Genomic DNA, 23,131 nt, shown 5'->3' with positions numbered 1-23,131 from the left:
GAATTGGGCCCAGAAACAAACATGAACCAAGTACAGTTGACATAAAACAGGCTGAATATGTTCTCAATTCCTCTTTCCTACATGGAGGCAAGTCCCAGCATTCTGAACCTGCAAAAGCCTTATGGGCAACATTACAAGGCCGCCCCATGTAAGATATCTACAGAAATTAATTTTGAAGATTATGCAAAGATAACGGCAGCAAGAGGCTGGGTGTGCAGCTGGTGCATCTGATGCAAAATGCATGAAAGATACTCCTTGGTGTGATGTCTGCTAGTGAAGTGGCAAAGCCTGATGGCAAAATTATTCTGATAAGGTAACTAAAATGCTTTCAACAACAGATAAACTCACCTCACTTAAAGTTGTGACAGTTAAAGTGGCAAATCACCAACACATTTGCTTCCAGATACCCTCTCTCAACATAGCCTTAAAGGATACTTCCAGGGACGAATGACCCTACAATATCCTCCAAAAATTGAGCAAAATATACAGTACTTGCATCACCTTTTATAAAAGGGGAGGGAGGCTTGAACAGTTTTTTTTAATTGACTCAAGAAGCTTGCTAGAAATGCTAGTCATCACAGGAGCAACAGACCCAGACATCAACAGAAAGCTATGTTTAAAAAAGCAGGTCTAAATACAAGGTAGATAAACAGCAATAGGGTCACTGCTTCAGTTCAGAAGGAACAATGATTGCCAACAGTTAAACTTGGTTCTGTTGTTTTTCACGGGAATATTATGATTGAACCTTCTCTGTGCTGCTGGGTAAGCAAAGGTCTGGCAGCCACAGAACGTGATACAGATGCCATATATTCACACAGCAGAGGAACGAGCATCCAATGGGCAGAGAGAATGTTTCCCTCTTTAACCGTGCTCTGTCTCTGTGCCAGTGTGGTACAATGGCCTCTTTGAGAAGGGGCAGCTGACAGGCTGTTGGCAGGGAGACTGGAAGTAGACATTTGCAGCTGGGGAAAAAACCAACTTTATTTCCAGGAGTCTATACCGTTACTGATGCCAATTTCCAAAACAAAACTGTCATTTCACTGTGCTCATGACAGATGCCTGGAGCCAGAGGGAGGGCAAACTGTTGCTTTCATGCCACCGGATTAACACTTTGCAGCCCTGAGAGTGGGAAATGAGGGCTATCTATTTCCACAAGCATTACATCTAGGTGCCTTTCCCATTTTACTGATGTACATTAGTACAGAACCTGAAAAAGGCTCAAATAATTTGGCTGGGTAAGTAGAATCCTTGTATGTAATCAATAAGTCTTTTTCTGTCTCAGAACATACTGTATTTTTCACTCTCTAAGACGCACCAGACCACAAGGTGCACCTAGTTTTTGGAAGAGGAAAACAAGAAAAAAAAATATTCTAAATCTCAGAAGCCAGAATGGCAAGAGGGATCGCTGTGCAGTGAAAGCAGCAATCCCTCTTGCTGTTCTGGCTTCTGGGATAGCTGCACAGCCTGCATTTGCTCCATAAGTCGCACACACATTTCCCCTTACTTTTTAGGAGGGAAAAAGTGAGTCTTATAGAGCAAAAACTGCGGTATATCACACCGTGACAAGTGTTAGCACCCAAGTCTGTGTGGAGGTTATAACAACAGACCTTGAAACTTTTCTTGCAGATCCTATTGTGATCGTTTGGGTGAGTGATGGTTACTTTGCACATCATCAAAAGTGTTATTGTCTTTATTACTTCCCATGCCCCATGACTCAGCCATGGGACGGAAAACAGGTTCTGGGGCTAAGGCCAAGCACCAGCTGGGCACTGCTCACTGCATATTGCCCCAAAAGCTTCTGGCAAGATTTGCTGTTTGTATATTCCACATCTGACTTCAATTCTCAGCCATGAATCCCTTTTTGCATTGTGTTAAACAAAATAGTCAAAGACAACCATTCAATTGAAAGACAGCTTTGTATTTTTCCCCCTAGGCCAGCTGGCTTGCAGAGAAGCAACCCCAAAGAAGAATCAAAGGTACCAATTCTGAGGATGGGATGGAGCTGCAGGATAGGGCATCTTCCATACCTCACTGCAGCTGGAAAGGGCAACTTCTAAGGCTTCCTATATACTATTCCTCAATATCTGCCCTTCTTGTGTCTGGAATGCCTCTTTATGAAGTATTTTATTGCCTCCTTGTTCTGAAAGTAATTTCCCCCTGAATGCTTAGCTTAAAGTCTCCCCACTTACTAACATGGTTTCTAAAGAACTGGAACTCCTGCTTTCCTTAAGCATGATTTTGCAAGTTTAAGCAAATATCAGAATTTAGGAAATTTTGAAACTGTCTGATAATTTTTTTAGCATTTTAGGAGGACGAACTTTGAAACAAAAGGTATCTGCGTCTGCCCAGGTGTAAGTACTAAGTCTGCCATTTTAAACAGTAACATGTGTTCTTGATTAAATTCAGAAGTCTGGTGATGGGCAATATTATTTGGCAATTCTTAAAACTGTTAGGAGGCCACTGGAATATGTCAGAAAATTTTGACAACTGGGTACTGATGTAATGGGCCCACAGCCAGCAAAGTCCCCAGATTCTGAGCTTTCCTTTGAAAATTAATTATCACACCATCCTGAAAGAACGCTGGGAAGCAAAATGTGCAGATACCCTTCTAACATATTTCTGTGAGATAAGCTTGCCTGGCTGCTTCTACCCTTCACTGCTTTTACCCAAAGAGTCAGTGCTGTGATTGAAGAGTGAGTTGTTTTGATACCAGGTGACAGGAATCCCTGGTTCCTAAAGAGCTGCTGGTCTTTTGAATTAGTGCAACTTCTGACCTGGGTTGCTGTCTCACTAGTTTTAGGGCTCAGATGAGGTCATTAAATGTGCCTATCTTTCTTATAATGATTCAAAATGACCGTTAAGCAACATAAAACAGCATGAAAGTAAATGGCAATGTACATAGCATACATATCCCAAATGTGAGAGTAACAGTATTTGGGCAAGGGGGGTTTCTGCCCCACCAACCTCAGCCTGCCCTTAGCCAGCCCCCAACTTCTGTCCTTCTTACTTACAACCAGTCCAGAGAGTGGCATGACCTGCCTGCTTAATCCCTTTAGCTCTCACCCACATTTCCGCTTTCCTTGCCACTTTCCCCCTAGGAAAACGTTCTGTTTACCGCTGAATCAGAGCAAACGTCAACTGGGTTTTCTCTGAATTGATACTGGCTTCAATTTAGTGATAAAAAGTGGGTTTGCTGGGTGAAAGTGGAAGGGCAAAGGCAAAGCCTCTTGGTGTGGATAAGCCTTAAGTCTCAGTGTTGCCCTTTTTAGAACTCAGAAAGGAGAAGGATGGCGACAAAACTAGAATTAGTTGGCTCAGCCTTGCGATTGGCCGTGACTCTGCCTAATGTTGGGCTCTCTGCGTCCCACCCTACCAATCCCAATGGTCACCAGCCACCACTGGAGGATAAGCCTGCTAGGATCCAGCACAGATGAGAAGGAGTTGTAGTGATTCACAAACGGAATACAATCTCAGCAGTCAATGCCTGGAAAAGAAAGGCAAATGCTATTTTCGGCTGCACTTATTTTATAGATGTACTGGGTGTGCAGGACGTAGGAGGTAATAGTAGCGTTCACTTAAAAACCAAACCAGTAAAGCACCCCTCCCTAAATTTTAAGTAATGTTGGACAATGGGGAAAAAGTTCCCTAGGGAAGCTGTGGAATCCTGCAGGGTGTTTCGTTTTTTTTGCACCCTGTTACTAAACAGATCAGAGATACAATTACTAGAAGGGAAGGTCAGGAGAAGTGTCCAGATGAGTGGGACCCAGACACTTGATGTGTTGGGGATGGCTCAGGTCCAACTGCACATAAGTTTTGTGCTTTATAAAAAGCATGCTTATTATAAAGCCCCTACCAAGGCTGAAAGGAAAAAAGGGAGTTGTAGAGTGAGAAATTGAGGGAGAAGGAAAAGGGCAACAACAACCCAGCAATCAGCAGTAGAGCATGTCCACATGGGGCTTTTGAGATGATCTGGATATGCTCACCCAGTGTAGTAAAGTAAAAGGGAAAGGACCCCTGGACTGTTAAGTCCAATCGAATTCGACTATGGGGTGTGGTGCTCATCTTTGCTTTTAGGCCGAGGGAGCCGGCTTTTGTCCACAGACAGCTTTCCGGGTCATGTGGCCAGCATGACTAAACTGCTTCTGGCACAATGGAACACTGTGACGAGTGCCAGAGTGCACAGAAATGCCATTTACCTTCCTGCCACAGTGAAAATCCAGACACAAAAATAGTTGAGCTTTTTTTGGGGGGGGGGCAAAATTGATGAGCTGCTTTTTTTTTTTAGTTTTGCCCAAAGTTGCCATAAGTCCATATTTTCCCAGACATTTTACTGATTTCTGCCTGGACACAGCTTCCGACTACAGTACAGTTCTGACTACAGCCAGTGTGGTGTAGTGGTTAAGAGCGGTGGACTCGTAATCTGGTGAACCGGGTTTGCTTCCCCGCTCCTCCACATGCAGCTGCAGGGTGACCTTGGGCTAGTCACACTTCTTTGAAGTCTCTCAGCCCCACTCACCTCACAAAGTGTTTGTTGTGGGGGACGAAGGGAAAGGAGAATGTTAGCTGCTTTGAGACTCCTTACGGTAGTGATAAAGCTGGATATCATATCCAAACTCCTCTTCTTCTATTCTGGATATGTCTGGGAAATTCCAAATGTATGGCAATCATAGCCACAGCGGTACCTATTTTTCTACTTGCACTGGCGTGCTTTCAAACTGGTAGGTTGGCAGGAGCTGGGACAGAGCAACGGGAGCTCTCACCCCGTTGCGAGGATTCAAATCGTCGACCTTCCGATTGGCAAGCCCCAGAGGCTCAGTGGTTTAGACCACAGCGCCACCCATGTCCTCACCTTTACCTCATCCAGTGCACTGAATTCCCAAAAGCTGCACATATACACAGAGTTAATCTAGGCTGGCACCTCCCTGCTCTGCAAACAATACTTGAATATTAGCAAGGCTAGAACAGACAGGGCTATGTACACAACGGTGGAGGGAAGGATGCAAAAAGAACCCTAGTGGGTTATCTAGTTGGCATCCTTCTTCCTACACTGGTGAACAAGATGCCTCTGGGAAGCCCAGAGGCAGGACATGAGTGCAGCTGTGCTCTCCTGCTGCTGTTTCCCAGTGCTGTCTCTGATCATTATGACTAGCAGCCATGGATAGCCTTTTCCTCCATGAATTTGTCTACACCTGGGACCTTCAGCACGTACTCCACCAGCTGCTCCACCAGTGATCAACAGCCCTTCCTCCGAGGATCATGGGGCAAGCCTTCAAAACAGGTGGCGCTTCCCTGATGCCTTTAAAAGCACTGCCACGCAACCTAGTTCTGAGCATAGCTTTTGACAGGAGGCCATCTTCTGTTGTGTTGGACAGGGGGAGTCATTTGCAAAACACTCCATCGCCAGGGCAAGGTTTTTGTGCCAGCTGACGTTTCTGCGTTCTAGCTTTAATGAATAACTAATGAAAGGTTCATTTATCCACCGATGGGGAAAGGAGGAAGTTTACAGAAAACACACACCTCCCCAAAGCCCCAATACAAACTGTGTAAAAAAGAAAAGAAAAGAAAAAGAGAGTGTAAAATGACAGGGCTCTTAGCAACCCCTGGCAAGCTGTTCACACTCCTCTCTAATTAAAGGCTGTTTCCATCTAGCCCAAAGATTGCTGTATGCAAACACGGGGTGTACACACACACACACACACTTCCAGCCAAGCTCTGAAGTACAGCTGTAAGGAGGAGGGGAAGAGGCTAAATTCTGCTCTCCTCCAACTGACTTCAGAGATGGCAAGAGCCCAGATGCTGGGACCAACAAATACACTTGAAGGAGGATCCCTCAGTGATGTGTATGCACTTTTAAAATGCTGCTTAGTGTCTATGGCTGCTTTTCTTTTCACAGAACTGCTGCCTTTGGTATCTGAGGAGCTTCCTCCACGGCAAAGAAACTGTCCCCGTGCACCCAAATTAGCAGTGGATGGCAATGTCACGAAAGGATAGGCTGGACTGAACTTCTGGCTGTTTGCAGAAAAAGAAAGCTTCTGTTTACACATTGAACAATGAAGGGCAACAGGATATTTATTGTTAGCTGGATCTGAATGTGTTTTAGTCCAAAGTCTTGCTCATATCTGTAACTGTGAGCCCGAAGCAGGATTCCAGCTCCAATTAGCAATAAGATGGGGATTGTTTTCAGGAAGGCTGTGGAAGTCATAAACCCTGGGGGGGGGGGAGGAAGTGGCCCTCCAGTAATGTCCCTTAGGCAAAGCTTTCCTGGGAACTTTTCTCTTGACTCTCTCCTGGGCTGTGGATCCATGTTTGGAAGAAAGAGGCAAAATGTACCTGCCTCTTAGCCTCCCCTCTTCACTGCATTCAGAAGCACAGTGGAGATTAAAAGAATGTACCAGACTTTCTTTTAATCTGGTCATTTCCTGACAACCTATTTATTTGAGCATTCATCCTGATTTGCTCGCACAAAGTGTGCAGGGAGGTTAGACACCATCGGCTTCTGACTGAACATTCATTCTGATTTGCTTGTTGAGAGGTTCTACGGCACTGAGTCAAGCAAGTGTTGTTCCACCCTTCCCAGTGCTTTTTCTCGTCACTTTCCTTATGACACCATAAATGGCCAAGCCTTTAAGGTGCTACAAGATGTTTTGAAACTTCTGCCATGATATTTAGAAAAAATGCATACAACAAACCTGTTCTTCAGTTATTACTACGGCTGGTTAAATAAAATATATAAGATCAAAGTTTTAGCTGATTAACACATTTGTTTTGTGTTTGGGCCAAATACTTTCTGAATGCAGCAACATGCTTTCCTTGTTTTTAGGTGATGCACTTACATATCATAGCAGACATTACAATAGAAGAGGCATTCCTTTGTGTATGGGAGAATGCCTCTTTTAAAATGGGACAACACCTGCAGTTTTCATATGCATCTAACTATATATTCATAGTACGTTGGGAACGGCCCCCCCCCCCGCTACCCAGTTAAACAGTAGCACCGTTTTAGCCAGTTAACATTTTAATCTATTGATCTAACCAGCCAGTTGAGTAAATTGATTAAACATTGGAGTCTTTATTATTTCTTGGGGGTGCGGGTGGCGCTGTGGGTAAAACCTCAGCGCCTAGGACTTGCCGATCGCATGGTCGGCGGTTCAAATCCCCACGGAGGGTGCGCTCCCGTCGTTCAGTCCCAGCGCCTGCCAACCTAGCAGTTTGAAAGCACCTCCGGGTGCAAGTAGATAAATAGGGACCGCTTACCAGCGGGAAGGTAAACGGCGTTCCGTGTGCTGCGCTGGCTCGCCAGATGCAGCTTGTCACGCTGGCCACGTGACCAGGAAGTGTCTGCGGACAGCGCTGGCTCCCAGCCTCTAGAGTGAGATGAGCGCACAACCCTAGAGTCTGGCAAGACTGACCCGTACGCGCAGGGGTACCTTTACCTTTATATATTCATAGTATGTTGGGAACTCCCCAACCCCGCTACCCAGTTAAACAGTGGCACCATTTTAGCCAATTAACATTTTAATCTATTGATCTAACCAGCCAGTTGATTGAATTGATTAAACATTGCAGTCTTTATTATTTCTTATAATCTGGGGGGGAAAGTTCAATCAAATTTGGAGCTCTGTCGCTGATGTTATTTGCCTATCAAAAATACTCTCAGCATTGACTAATAGTACAAGGGCTTGTTTGGAAATACAGGAAGCAGATCCCTTTGTAGTTTGGATTTAGCCACTTGTATAAATCCTCCCCCCCCCCTTGTCTATTACACAGATTATCAGGAAACCAGCATGGGAGCAGAACAGGTGCTAAATAATAGGTACCTTGACTCAGCATCTCAGATCTTGGAAGATCTCCACTGTGGGCAAGTCTTAATTGCCTGCAAAGCTTATGGTTGCCTAATGGATTTGATCCATACCTGCTTTGGGCATGAAAGGACAATGGGTTTCTTTCCTGCTATTAGTGTTAATTAGCCAAGAAATGCTACAGTGGAAGTGTTATCACAAAATATTGGTGTTGTGAATGGCCACTTAGGATATACCCACATTTAACATTTCTCTTTTCTCTGTTCTTTCCAGGCACAGTGCACGCTTTAAAACTGCATGTCCAATCAACCTTTCCCCACAAAAATCTGCTCTTTAAAGCTCAATTTGAACAGACGTCAATCCGTGGAAACCCCAAATTGACGTTTGCACCTATTACGCACTAAAGAGCGGCTTTTTGCAGGGAAAGCTCCAGGGCAAAAGAACCCCCTTCAAAATGCTCAGACAAAGAGCTTTTAAGTGTGGACTTGTGACTGGAAAGTGTGGGGCAAAAGGTAAGTGTGGATAACCCTTAATTTGGAGTGACACAGACTCTACCTTTTCCAGTTCATTGCCACTTGACCTGACTTTTTACATGTCCCCCCTTTCCTCTAAATTCATAGCTATAACACTCACGGCATCTGATGAACTGCAGTCTAGTCTGTGAATGGTGAAGCCATAATACAGTATATACCCATCAGTTTTTAGGGCCCTTCATCGCTTTTGTTGCAACCAACTAACACGGTTACTCCTCCGGAAGCAGTGAATTTATAGTGACTCTGAAAGCTGATCCCTACATCATTCCTGCCATGTCATAACTCCTGGAAACGGTTCAAGGTGGTGGCAGCAGGAGCTCCACGGTACTCTTCAACGTTACAGCTGCTACATAGAGTAAACCCCATTAAGGAGTATTCCTAGCAGCTTGTGTGTGACAGGTGTAGGATCAGCTTAATGGAAACGGGGCCCCGGAAGGGAAGCTTGTATTAGCATTAAGAATTACCCACATCCTGGGCAACAAAGAGGCACTGCAATCACCTGGACAACAGTCTCCAGTAGAAGCGGCAATTTGAGGATCCCTGGAAACTCACCTCAATCTCTACATAGTCGTGGAGCTTCTTGCAGGTGGCGGCAAAGGTTTCCGTTGTGCCAAATTCAAAATACCAAAGTTTATTCTTCATTCTGACAGAGAGAACAAAGAGAGGGGGGCATTACAGAAGGAGAGATCCCCTCCATCGTCTCCTTTTCCGAACATACTGTTCCTCTCCAGCAGTCACTGAGCACCATATCTACTGCAAATGTCTGCATGCAGAGAACTACCACACTGTCACTGGAAACAGCTAGAAAAGAACATCTTTTGCCTCCCATAAAATTAGGGCCATTGTGCGATTGAATTCTCAGCCGGCACCATAATCTTTTGTGCAGGGTGGTCTGGTGAAATGCAGGAGACGGGAAGAGATCCAAGACTAAATTCACGGGGGCATTTTTAAACCATTACACAGAGGGAGTACCAAGGCTCCGCAGAAATAAAAATTTGGAGTGCTTATCCAGGCTTACTCAAAAATATCTGTGTTTGGACAATAAATTTGCAAATCCTAGTTGAAAGACTGGGACCAGTGAGATCTCTCTGTACTGTAATCCACCCAGAATAGGTAGCAGGGGGAATCACCTTGCTGTAGAGAGACAGCCACACTGCTGTTGGGCTCCTGTAAGCATAGAGGAGGTGATGAGGTGTCCATAATCCTCAAAGAATAAAACAAAATAAATGCAAACAATGCATTTCTCTGTTTTTCATGAAGGGTGTGTGTGGGGGGGGGGGAGAAATTTCGAAAGGAGAGTAAGCTTGGTGATGTGATTATTGCCACTTAAAAAGTGGGGGAGGTAGATGATCACATGTGACCTGGACTGGTGTAGTGGGAAGAATGTCAGCCTCTAATGTATTTTGTGTTTGTTTGTGTGTGCAAAATGGCCTTGGTGAAAGGGAAGGTATTGCTTATCATCCTCCACAGGCATTCTCTGACTGCCTTCTCAGTGCTACCAGAAAGAAGAGTCAGATTTTCCTAGATTATACGAATGTAGCGTATCTCATGTTGGGGGGGAGAGAAAGGCATTATTCCTGAAACAGAAGCATCATGAAACATCAGGGGATGCCATCCAGACTGCATGCAGTAAAATGGTAAAAACTGCATGCTTTTCACGCTAAACACTGATCATCCCAAGGAAGATGGCAACTCTCTGGGAAACTACCAAGAGTCACCCACTCAAAGCTGGTTGGAGCTGGGTGCCAGGCTGGAAACATGAGAAATACCACAAAGACAGCTTTCCATGTGGCACCTTGCTATGTTTGCGAAAAACTTGAGCTTTTATGCACATGACTTTAAACACTGCAAATGTACCAGGAGCAATAATAATGGGTCAGTATCAGCAGCTTCCTTTCCTTGTGTGCACGCGCAAGAGACTCAGGGAAAACAGCTCCTTAGTTCCTTGGCTGTTGTCTATGATGGTAGAATACAGCAATTTGAGGTTCCTGTGAGGGTCATGCAAAGCTTTGTCCTGGAACCCAATGCGAGTTTTGCACCACAACCATGGAATGGTGGCATGGTCCACCTCCTTTGTGGGGTAATTAAGACAGCAGGTGCAATAACAGCAGGCAGTACATACCTTCTTAAGAGCTCAAGGTTAAGCTGATACTTAACATTATTGCTTTTATGGGCTCATACACACTTAGCTTTGCTCTGCGTCTCTAGGCAAAGATCTGGGCTCTCCTGGTCCGTGTCCAAGCATGGTGTGTGTGTGTGTGTGAGAGAGAGAGAGAGAGAGAGAGAGTGAGAGAGAGAGAGAGAGAGAGAGAGAGAGAGAGAGAGAGATTGCCCCACATTTTACTGCTGAATTGAACCAAACAGCAATTGGGTTTTCTACGGATTGCCATTTGCTCTGATTTAGCAGTAAAACACAAATTTCCCCTGGAAAAGCTTTGGGACACACACACAAAACCATGCTCAGACATAGACCTGGAAACCACAGACCTTTGCTTAGAAAGCGAGGAACAAAGATAAGTGTGGATGAACCCCAAAGTCATCAACAAGGCTTCATGTTGATATTTTATTTTAAGAAGTATAAGCAAAAAAGGGAAATTTTCAAAGGAGAATCTCAATTGCTGAAACTCATAAAACCAATTAAAATTCTGAAAATTTTGCCTAATTTCAGATTTGTGCAAAATGTTTGCAAGGAGGTCCCGGCAAGAGGGCTAAAGCCATGGAACAAATGTGCACTTTTGTACTCTCTACCATTCACTTCTTCATAATAAACGTGGCCCAGTTAGTTTGATGATCGCTATGGCTCTCCACTGCGAAAGATCCAAAATTTCAACTAAAACTGGCAAAAGATTATTGCCCTGCACTAGCCTTTTGATTGACCTAAGAGCCTTTGGGGACAGAGATCAGGCTTACCTGATTTCTTGTGCTAATAAAACTGTGTGGGAACCTCGCTGATCCTTGCAGGGACAATTTGGTCCTGGAGAAAGGGATTGAAATCACGAACGCTAAATGCAATAACAACCAGAAGAACAGTGCCTCTGTGTCCTTGCTGGATAATCATGGTTCTCATGCACAGAATGCGAGAACAATCAATGCTGCCATGTTTAGAACAGCTAGCTGATTAAACAGGAGTCAGCAGAACAAAGCTAATGCGAGAGAGGAGAAGAGAAGTGTCTTTGAGGAAGGGATAGGGGAGTGACTACATTTTTTTGTCTTTGTAACAACACCTGGCTACAGAATTGAGCAGGACTCCAAACCCTTGCTTCAGCAGCACCAACTCTTTGGCAACAGGGAAAGCAATGGAATCTTCTTGGAAGTTTCTAAGAGTCGCCTCAGCACTGCAAAATAAGGCACCTGCTCAAGGATAGGGAACTTGCTGCCCTTCAGATGTCGCTGAATCACAACTCCCATCATCCCTCATCATTGGCTATGCTGGATAGGATTGATGGGCACTGCAGTCCAACAACATTGCAAGGTGGGCAGAAGTTCCCTACTGCTACTTTAAGTGTAAAATATCCTTAGATAACTCAATGAATACACTCAGACTCAACCTGAAACAGCTGTAATTTTGGGACACAGAGCAAACATTTGTGTACACTTTATATGTTTAGCTGAAATTAGTTCCTGCCCCAATAATAGGGATAATGCATTGGGAATGGGCCCAACCAACTGAATGGGATGTGTACAGTGTCCTTTGTATTTGTTGCTGCTTTTATTTGATATATGTTCCCTTGAGCATTTTTAAATAAAAAGCAATCTTTTTTTAAAACAGCAACCCCACCAAACTCCAAATCAACCAAATAAAGTAACTACGTGAAAAGGAATTGGGATATTACATTATTTTCAGTCACTTCAGTGGTATTTGCTTAGGAGGAATTTCTGAGTGATTGTGCCAGTTTCCTCACAAATAACTGCAAGGCCTGAGAGGTTCAGGGGCTCTGAGTTGAACAACCAACCTAAGACCCACCCTCCCCCTAGATTCTCTAAATGAGGACTACAGTGAAGCCATAGTCTCACTGGCAAATAAGAGCAGAACAGCAAAATGTAAGGAGGTGTGGGGTGGATGAGAAACCCGCCCACGTTCAGTCGAGAAAGAAAAGGCAGAGAAGACAGGTTGATTTACTAAATGCAAACACACATGTCAGGCAGTATTTATTTTCACCCTGCTACGCGCCTCATCCTGACATTGTTAGAGTTGTCGTCAGAGATTCAAAAATTGCACGGTTAATTTTTTGAAGAGGCAATTATGCATGTCTGAATAAAGTGTGCATAATTTTGAACTGCGGCTTGTTAAAAAAACTTTGCAGATTTTATACTTTTTCATCCCCATCATTTTTTTATTTTTATTTTTGCAGGGGAGGAAGTGCTCAGGAGAGACTAGGGGGAAAAGCCTAAAAGCAATAAGTGGAAGGAGGGTGTGGCTGATGAAGCACTCACTTAAGAGCTGTGCTGAGTGATGGCTTCCTAGTCCCCGATTCTTGGGAGCTGTGCCCAGTCTCAGAGGAACCGACCAAAACATTTTCAGGTATTTCTCCACAATCATGCGACATGTCTCAGAAATGTGCTCTGTGCACAGAACAGCTGACATTTTTAGAATCAAGTTTCAGACATTAGTGCTTGAGACTATATCCTGCATCTTGCAAGGCAGACAACCTTGCAGATTCTTAGAACCAGAGGCTTTAGTTTATCGGAGGCTTTAGTTTCTCAACCGCTACATGCAGAGGGGTTGCTAAGTACAGACCTATGACACAGATTTCCATTAAGTTTGCATATGCTAATGCAGATATGACTCTGGGCAGTTAAGATGCAGTGTGTCTGCACCAGCACTGCATTTTGCAGGGTTCTCAGCCACCTTTAAGTCAAAGTTTTTTAAAAAGCAGTGGGGAAGTAGCCGACGATCTGGGCTTCATTACAAAATGCCCATGGCTTGAGCCCTTAACAATGCCCTTGGCTACATATGGAAAGGGCTATTATAGCAAAGCAAAGTGTGTCAGTATAAGAGTGTGTGATCAGCTTGGTACATGTTGCCTCTGACCCTTGACCACTGCTCTTCAGCTTATCAGTAAGATGTGGAGCAGGACAATGAATGTTATTTCCTGCTTACACTCCCGATAGCCCTTATCGCCTGCTGTCTTCACCCAAAGACAACAGACTTCAGCTGCAAACCGTCTCTTGGGAACCCAGGGGTTTAACTGTTGGACGTGGAGTAATCATACAGTTCTGGTCCTTTGCTGTTCCTAGACTGAAGCAGGGAGATCCTAATGTAAAGGAGGGACTTTCAGATCTGAGATTAGAGTTGAAGAACCTGTGGCCTTCCAGATGCTGAGTCCACAAAGTCTTCTCTCTAATTCTGTGAAGGGCAACCCATAAGCACATCCACTCCCTTGCCCCCACTCCAGATTAGGTTTGAAAGCAATCATGCTTTCAAAGCTATTTACACCTCCAAAAGTATTGGGGTGGTCACATGGCTTCAGTTTACATCAGTGCATATCCCATAATTTCCCACTGAAATCCCAAAACTTTTTTTTTTACTGCAAATGTTCTGGTTTCTTGTTTCATTTCTGCTAAACTCTGAACAACTATGTGGTAATATTTGGGAAGCATCGCACAACAAACGGAAGTAGAACATTGCACTATAAAGACAGGGTTGCCATATGTCCCAACATGGCTGGTATTTAGCCCTCCTTGCTTGAAAACGCATGGGGTTTTTTTTAGATTTCGCAAAAAAACCTGAACAACTTTTGTGTCCAGATTTACTTTTTGAACTATGGCAACCCTATAAAGAACACGTTGCAAAATACATACAGTACAGAATAAAATTCTAGTCTGGAGGGGCCCCCAAGGAATGTTGAGAAAGCTTATTTCCACACAGGAGAGCTTAATGTTGCAAATGAGCCATTCAGATATTCAGGTCATTTATAACAAGTAGTAGTAATAGTAGTAGTAGTTGTTTTTAAACAGATTGGATTTCCACTCCAGATTAAATCACTGGGGTAGAGGGTACTGGCTGGCATTTTTATGCCAATGACATTATGAGGACTTGGTCAAAACACTGGATGCATGAACAGCATCCCTCCTACAATAAACATACTGTGTTATAATCAGTAGTGACCATGCTGTTTAAGACTGGGCTGTGGAGCTGGCTTCCATCTACATCCAGTGCTTGGGATTGAAGGATTTAAAAAAAAAAAAAAAACAGGAGGGGGAAGAGAATCAGAAGATAGGGGTTAGCAGCAGACAATCTAGAGAATGAAACAGGGCCAGCCCTACCACAGGTGGCTGATTTTGGATTCCATAATAGGCAGAAAATTGTTATTTAGTTTGTTATTATATTTTTACTGATGGGGTATGTGTATGTGTTAGGGTTCTCAGGCAACTTTTTGCCTCGCATTGCAGAATACCTTAAAGAGCCCTGGGTTTTATGCAGCTTGACTTTGGAGGAGAGGGATTTGCTGCTCTGCCTCAGGCAGCAAAATGGTGTGGGCTGAAAGGAGAGTCCTCTTCATCCCAATATGCTTTGCATTGTTACTCTCACCCCAGCGCCTGAGGACTTCCTCTCTCTTTTTAATTGCATGTCTGATGGCACCTCTCTAGCCTAAGATGACTCCAGTGCAGTCCTAAGACCATGGTAACCTAATAGAGATTGTTTACAGGAAGTGTGTTCATGTCTGAGCTTCATTCCCTGTACCAAAATTCTTACTCAGTCCCCAGAAATCTTTCAAAGGTTTAAGGACTGCTGTAATGCTGTAAAGACAGAAACAGCAGCTGTTCCACTCCCGGCCACCTGTAGGTGTAAAAACATCTCCAGAACTAAATAAGGCAGCTCAGAGGTATGGTGCATCTCACTAGGTTCCTTGCTAAATACTCTTCTTCGCATTGTGTGGTGCACTGCTCCTTCCTAAAAAACAAAACAAACACACGTTCTTGCCTTTTGGATTTTTTATTTAATTTAACCAAATTTCTATACCGTTGGATCGTAGTAAAACCTCTAAGCAGTATATAAAAGCGTTGTCTACTTGGAGCTTTCTTGAAGAGAGAAGGCTTGGGTTTGAATTCATGTGAGAAAGTAAAGCCACAGCCTGCATCCTTTCTGTCCAATGGAACAATTGTCAGAATGTGTTTGCATAGCACAAACAGGCATTTTGTGCTATTTTAGGCTGGAGAAAACATCCAGAAAACCATTGCCTGACTTGAAAGGGGTTTATAAAGGCTTCTGTACATTACCAGCCTCCCCTAACCTGGCATCCTCCATATGGCTTGGACTACAACTCCCATTAACCTTAATCATGTACACAGCCATTTCTATTCTTCCGCTGCCATGTCTGGTGAAGATTTGCAGGTTTGTTTTTTTTTTTAAAAAAAATACAAAAATGTCAAAACCTGTTTACCAGAGGCAAAAATGGACGAGTCAACAAAACGTGCAGCAATTCCTCTTTCAAACTGTGTTGGCTCTGGAGGAACCACCCTCTTCCATTGTCTGCTTTCAAACTTAAAGAAGCCATTTAAGGCTTAGCCTAACTATTTTGTCAAGATCGAAAGCACCTCCGGGTGCAAGTAGATAAATAGGGACCGCTTACCAGCGGGAAGGTAAACAGCGTTCCGTGTGCTGCGCTGGCTCGCCAGATGCAGCTTCGTCACGCTGGCCACGTGACCCAGAAGTGTCTGCGGACAGCACTGGCTCCCGGCCTCTAGAGTGAGATGAGCGCACAACCCTAGAGTCTGTCAAGACTGGCCCGTACGGGCAGGGGCACCTTTACCTTTACCTTTACTAAGCTCTGCTCACAAATTCATTTGGAAGCAGTGCACAAGATGGGTTCAGCAAGTGTCAAGGTACTCACACACATCTCGCCACAAGCGTTTGAAAGTCAAGCAGACCTTCCTTTATGCATTTTCTCTTAAATGTCCAAAGCTTGTCTGTCAGATGCAGGACTCTGGATGAAGTAGACTACTAGTGAAACTTTCTACATGCATTACAGAAGGTTCAGGGGCATGGCCTAGGCCAGGGGTGAAAAATCTTTTTTGGCCTGGTGGCTGTATTACCTCTGTGGATAGCTGTGGGGAGTTGCATTCTAGGCAGTGGATGGGGTGATCAGACCCAAACCAGTCAAGGCCAGATGTGTGCACAACCACACACCCTTAACACACAAATGCTGAGACTCTTAAAAGGCTCTAGAATATTGAGTCAGAACATGATGCAGAGCATTGCCTGGGACTCTTGAGCCTTTTGTTTTCTTTCATGAAATGAGAATGCATCCATGCACACTTAGTTGAAGACTGCAGGAACAGATTAGTTGCAGTGGACCAGCAAACTTTTAAGGAAGTTTATCCACACACGGAGGATAGATAGAGCTGCGTTATACTGAGCCAAATCATCCACCAGGTGGTCCATTTAGTCCAGTTTTCCTTACTCCAATTGGGCAGGGGGTCTCTTTCTCAAAGCTATTACCTGGGACCTTCTGCAAGCAAAGTCCAACAGCAGAGCTATGTTTCCCCTGTGAGGAATTCTTGAAAAACCTGCAGAGAACCCCAGGATTTCAAACACTGTTTGAAAACTATGAGATACTCTCAGGCTGTTTTTATACCTAATGCCCCATCCTTCCTCAGAGCTGCTCTGTAAGTTCCCAGATTGCTGCTGGGCCAAAGCTGTGTAGACAGTTGGTTAGAAATGCATGTCCACAGGTCCTGGAGAGGAAATCCATGGTTAACCAAAATAAACCACTAATAAGAGGTGGGAAGGCATAGCAAACTAAATGGCAAGTAGAGATGTTGATTGGGTTGCTCTCCATGGAGGATGGCTTCACAAGAGGATCAGGAAACTGGATGAAGACCAAGTATTTTTGGATGGGAGGGAAGAAAGAGAGAGAGAGAGAGAGAGAGAGAGAGAGAGAGAGAGAGAGAGAGAGAGAGAGAGAGAAGTAATAGCATGGGCCAAGAAACACTCAGGTGCATAAGCACTTAGCTGGCATTTCAGGCTATGATTCTGGTACCCGTTCTTAAGTTTCCTAGAAGCAGTGTACATATGCCAAACATGCCAAAGCAAAAATGTAACATTTTGCCATTAGTATTAATGGGAAATGAACCCATCTGCAAGGAGTCTAATGACACAGCTATGCTATTGGCAGGGATGTGTGCAGTAATGAAAAAAAAAACCTTCTTAAAGGAAAACTAACACTCAGAAGAAATGATGTTGTCTATATTAAATCATTTTTAAAAGGTTGTTGAATATGGATTTCTGCAGAAAGCAGAACTTCCAGTTATAGACTGCAGTGGGGGGAAAGGAGGAGAGTTGAAAGTAGTGGCTTTTTTTCCAGCCATAGCTCAGCTCCAGCACCTTTCAGGTGGGCGCCATTGCCATTCTAAGAGAACAAGAGGAAAGTTCATGGTGAGCTTTGGCACCTCTTTTTCTAGAAAAATAGCACTGGCTGAAAGGTAAGTTCTCTGTGAAGGAGGTCTGATTGTTAAACCACTCTGGGAATTGTAGTTTTGTGAGGTCTTCTAACAACTCTCAGCACCCTTAACAAATTACAGCTCCTAGCATTTTGGGGGGGAAGCCATGGTTGTTTAAAGTAGTATCACAGTGCTTTAAATGTATGGTGTGAATGTGGTCCAAGTCTTTGACTATGTGATGGCCCGTCTGATAGCACCTGAAGCCCAGATTCTTCAACTGTTTCTCATATCCATCAACTTTCCCCATATTACTTTGTTCATAGGTTCACTTGGAAGACCCTGTGTCTGAACTAATGCATGCTATGGGTTTCAACATTAACCCACAAGGAACTATATGAGATGTACACAGACCAGAAATGTAACGGACTTGACATTATTTATGTTATTATGTGTGAGATAGCTGTACAATTTCCCTATTTATTCTTCATCATCTAAGTGTGCGTTCATGCAATCACTCCACATATAGGCAGCTGCTTCTTTCTCTAGTTTGGACAGCACCACGTACGGTAATTTGTGACAAGCAAATCATGGCATTGCTCAGCTCATCAGGAAGGTTTCTGAGCGCATGCACCAACCTGATGTTTGCGCAGGTACCAAATGATTCAACCTGGCTACCATCTGAACATATACAGCTGAGCTAAACATCAGTGAAGGGGGGCAGAGCAGTTGTGTGAACTGTTAGAAGAAAAGGGGATACATTAAAGCATTACGTCATTCTTAGGTTTCTCATTCCATATTAGCGATTTTATCCCTGGGGTACATTTTAGAGGATAAGAGAGATTTTCACTTTAAGCTTGGAGTGTGGTTGGAGGAGTGTTAAAGTTCTAAGGAATCTATGAACACAAGAATGCTAGGAGTAATTCTCTGAATGTCTCCTGCACAGGCCATTAGTGACAAGTCTCCCGTTTTTGTGAACTGCAAGCCAGGACCATTTTTTTATGAACTGCAAGTGAAATGTGAGCTAGTTCTAACCTGATGTTGTGCCTTGCCTTGATAGCCTGTTCCTGCTGGCCCTGGAATTTCTATGTAATTATGAAGTGTGAATGAATAGCACTGGGTTTACAGCCAAGCTCTAGCAGCTTTCTATGCAGAAATTAAAGTATAAAGAGCTGCAAATAGTAATAGTTGCAAATCCTACAATGGTATAGGCCACATTGCCTCAGGACTGCATGCCATGAGGCTGACGTAATTAACTGCTGTACAGAGGGAAATGAGTTTCTTCAGTTACAGTTTCAGGTAAAAACAAACAAAAAGCAAACCACCAAGTTACAGTTGAGTTAAAGATAAAGAGAAGGGCTCAAACAGAGATGGCCAGGTAATACAGATTTATATATGAATCCTCAAATAATATTTGCATTGTCCTAGATGGCCATTATTTGGACATTCCTTCTCAGTGAATGGCTCTGTTCCTGAGGGAGTGGAGAGACAGAAATGCTAATACATGTTTGTTTTACAGAGATGAGTGAAGTAGATTATTTACCTTTGCCTTGCTAAAATACCTTTTGACTGATACCTCGCTTACTTATGGGCTGATACGAACAAAAAAAGAGGAAAGATTTCTCTGCTGCAGGGGTTGGACTAGATGCTCCTCAGGATCCCTTCCAACTCTGCTTCTATGAGGACCATCCCTTAGCCATCATACTCGACACCAGTGAAGGCCAACTGGTGGCTCATGGGCTGGATCCCACCTCAGGAACATATTACTAGACACCCAGCTACCCTACCAAATATTAATCAACATGTGGTTTTGTACTGGTAAAAGGTTTGTTCATGGTTTCATTGCACTGTGACATGCATGTGTGTGTGCGTACACACACACACACACACACACACACAAATATATATAATGAGTACATGTTGGCCTCCCATATTTAAGTACCAAATAAGAAGCACAGGAAAAGTCATGCCTACTACAAGGTGTGAAACAACATAAAGGAACCATCAGTATCCCTTGCTTTGTTCATATGTGGAAGCCTTTACTGGCTGCACTTCATCCTTGCCTGTTACAGAAATTGGTGAGAGAACAATGTGGGCAAACTTCAGCTTATGTGTGGGTTATCTTTGACAGCTGCACCCCACAGAAATTGCTATTTCCATGCTGGGCAAAGCATCACCTGTTGATTCCTTCCTCCCATTCAGCTGTTAAAATCATGGAGGTGTCCCTAAGTAGGATGGCTACCCTAGGCTTACAGGGGTCAGATACTGTCATACAGATATTCCTGGGGAAATGTTTGGCCAGCGTGCCAGGTTCTTTAGCCATCCAGCAGGTGAACAGAACAGAGTCAGGTGGTGGCTTCCTACCAAGATCTGTTGCATCCCATTACACCATATCACCAACTCAGACAAACACAGAGCAGAAGTACCACCCATCCTCTCCCCAACTCAGGAAAATTCCAAGCAATACACAATAGCTGAATACCACCTTAGACTTACTCAGAATAGACCCACTAAGTTAGATCCATTAATTTCAGAGGGCCTACTCTTAAGTAAACCATAGTTGAAGATCATCCAATGTAAACAAATGGCATTAATTCCATCATAAAGTTACTGAACACTGCCTTCTTCAGCACTACAATGACAGTGGAGAAGGGGAAAAATATTTACCTGCTATTAAACTTTTCCGGATGTTTTTCCCTCATCATGTGGAATCTGTGTGCAATGGATGCATCCTATAAAGAGAGATGGGGGGGCGGGGAATTAGTCAATGAGGCCTTCCAAATACTGAAGACAGTTTCATTGATTCAGGTGTCCCACAAAACTGCACAATTAGCACTTTTCACCCATAAATTGTGCTTTCAGTTTTTGTGGGGAACAGACCTTATACAGTGGTACCTCTGGTTACAAACTTAATTTGTTCCGGAGGTCCGTTCTTAACCTGAAACTGTTCTTAACTAGAGGCGTGCTTTCACTAATGGGGCCTCTTGCTGCTGCTTTGCCGCCAGCACATGATTTCCGTTCTCATCCTGGGGCAAAGTTTTCAACTTGAGGTAACTCTTCCAGGTTAGCAGAGTTTGTAACCTGAAGCGTTTGTAACCTGAAGCGTTTGTAACTCGAGGTACCACTGTAACTGATTTTAAAGTTACTTTTTTAAAGTTATGAAACAGGAACACTATGGGAAATACAACATTTCTCTGTTTCCGAGTACTCAGAGGTCATGCTAGGGCTTCCCAAAGCACCTCCTAAAGTTATTCGTGACAGAGTTAAAAAGTAAAGGTAAAGGGACATCTGGTTAATTCAACATTATGAATCCTTGTGTACTCTTGCCACTTTTCCCATGCTTCGGAGAGCTGTTTCAGAGGACCTGTTTACTGGATATGCATTCTGATTTGCTTGCACAAGACTTGTGACTAGTCTTTATTGAGAATTTCTTCTGAATTGTTTGCTTGGCACTTATGTGACAATGAGCAATCATTCTACTTTGTTTGTGTGGTGTTTATGCATCATTCATTCATTCATCCCAAACTTTTTAGTGTGTTTTCCCTGTCACTTTCCTAACTGCCAACATTAATAGAATCATAGAATCCCTTAGAAAAATAAAAATCGTGGATTTGTTGCATCAGGGTCACAGAGTGGTTTGATACACTTTAATTGCACAAAAGTAAATTTCCAGTATGTACCGTATTTTTTGCCCTATAGGACACATTTTTTCCCCTCCAAAAATGAAGGGGAAATGTGTGTGCGTCTTATGGGGCGAATGCAGGCTTTCGCTGAAGCCTGGAGAGCGAGAGGGGCCGTGCGCACCGACCCCGCTCTCTCTCCAGGCTTCGCGTATCTCTCCGCAAGCAGCAGGAGTGCTCCCGCTGCTTGCGGAGAGTTGCCTGCATGCCGAAGCCTGCACGCCCTGAGATCAGCACGTCCAGGCTTCACGGACCTCTCAGCAAGCAGCGGGAGCCAGCGCTGGGCTCCCACAGCTTGCAGAGAGCTGCCTGTTTGGGGGCTGGGGTTGGGGGAAGCTCGGGCCTCCCCTGCCCCAGCCCCACGCCTGGGGGGAAAAATAATTTTTTCCCCTTTATTCCCCCCCCCAAAAAAAACTAGGTGCGCCTTATGGGACGGTGCATCCTATAGGGCGAAAAATACGGTACTTGAATCTCCCCTGCAAAATATTGACTGTATGGAGGCAACCCCAGCTTGAGTTTTTAAGATGCAGGCAAAGAATTGTAGCAGACCCTTAGAATGACAGCTTTTGAAAGCACAAGAATCCATTTTGTCTAGGCATATTATTCACTGTAATCTCCTTTGTACCCTTAGAATATTAACATAATCATTTTTAGAAGATCATCAGAAGCCCTGATCAGCATAATAAATCAACAAAGAATGCATCAAAACAGGCCTCTATGAAATGACCTAGCTTAAGCCTTCTTTAGTTAGCGGAAAACTTGTTATCCCACTTATCTATCATGGTTGTCTGCTGCATTTGAGCAGACATAAACCTCAAGTAGTTTTTGAATGGCCACATAATGCACACATACATAAACAGAGGTCACAAATAGTAACACAAGGGCCCCTCTTGCAGTCTCTCTGGGTTCAGATAGCCCAAGGAATGTGCTTTACTCCATCCAGGGATTAGCAGGCTGTTCATCATCCACATCTCAGTGATGGGGTGCAGAGGTGTCACTAGTCTCAGGGACTTTGCAAGCCCATGGCCTGATCTATTTGTAATCCAAAACTTCCTGTTAGTGATATAGCTGCTGCTGGCCCACATTTCTCACAGCCCAAAAATAAAGGGGGCAAAGATGGGAAGCAGCATGTGGCAGCTTGGACTCAGAGGTGAAATGGCTTGTCATCGTCAGTGGTAATATTTAAAGGCACCTTGTCAGCAATGAGATTTCGTAGCACCAAATCCCTCCAATTTACTTTCATTGACCTGCTAGCACCCTGCAATTGACTATAATGCACTATGGAAATTGTGCCACAAGTTACACAAAAGTAACTTTCCTTAAAGATCTGCAAAGTGTTAAGACAATTTAAAATTATTTAATGCAATATTAAGCATGGACTTTGGAATCTAAAAGGTCAGCACTTCAATTATAGCCATTTTTAAGACATACTGGCCATGTTTGTAACACATTTATGACAATCAATCACTTATAAATGGAACCTCAATATAACATGAGACTGTTTTTAAACAAATGCTTCAGTGCTTTTTTTTTTAATCAGCTGTTTCTCCCACCATGTCAGAACACTAAAATGAGGCAGCTGTTGTGGGGAGCTTCTTAGCAACCCTACAACACAGGTAAAGTGATATCTTTCATTGGATCAACTTCAATCAGGCAAGGAGCATGCAATCCATTAAGTTACACAGAATTCTTAACTGGGTAGAATAGAAATTCAGGTAGTTAAATTTCAGGTACAGAA

The 23,131-nt window shown here is 43.7% G+C and overlaps 1 protein-coding gene across 1 annotated transcript in view; it reads right to left on the bottom strand.

Annotated features, from left to right (window-relative positions):
* The window catches only part of DGKG (diacylglycerol kinase gamma), a 110,810-nt gene that overhangs the window by 16,094 nt on the left and 71,585 nt on the right, over positions 1-23,131 (bottom strand). Inside the window, 2 exon segments of the mRNA XM_081910365.1 lie at positions 8,885-8,975; positions 20,381-20,445. Of these exon segments, the coding sequence (XP_081766491.1) occupies positions 8,885-8,975; positions 20,381-20,445 (156 nt within the window).

The sequence above is a fragment of the Podarcis melisellensis genome (genome assembly GCF_964234715.1).
Source record: "Podarcis melisellensis genome assembly, chromosome: 5".
NCBI lineage: Eukaryota > Metazoa > Chordata > Lepidosauria > Squamata > Lacertidae > Podarcis > Podarcis melisellensis.
The sequence above is the reverse complement of the archived record's forward strand: the minus strand, read 5'-3'. Positions and strand labels throughout refer to the sequence as shown.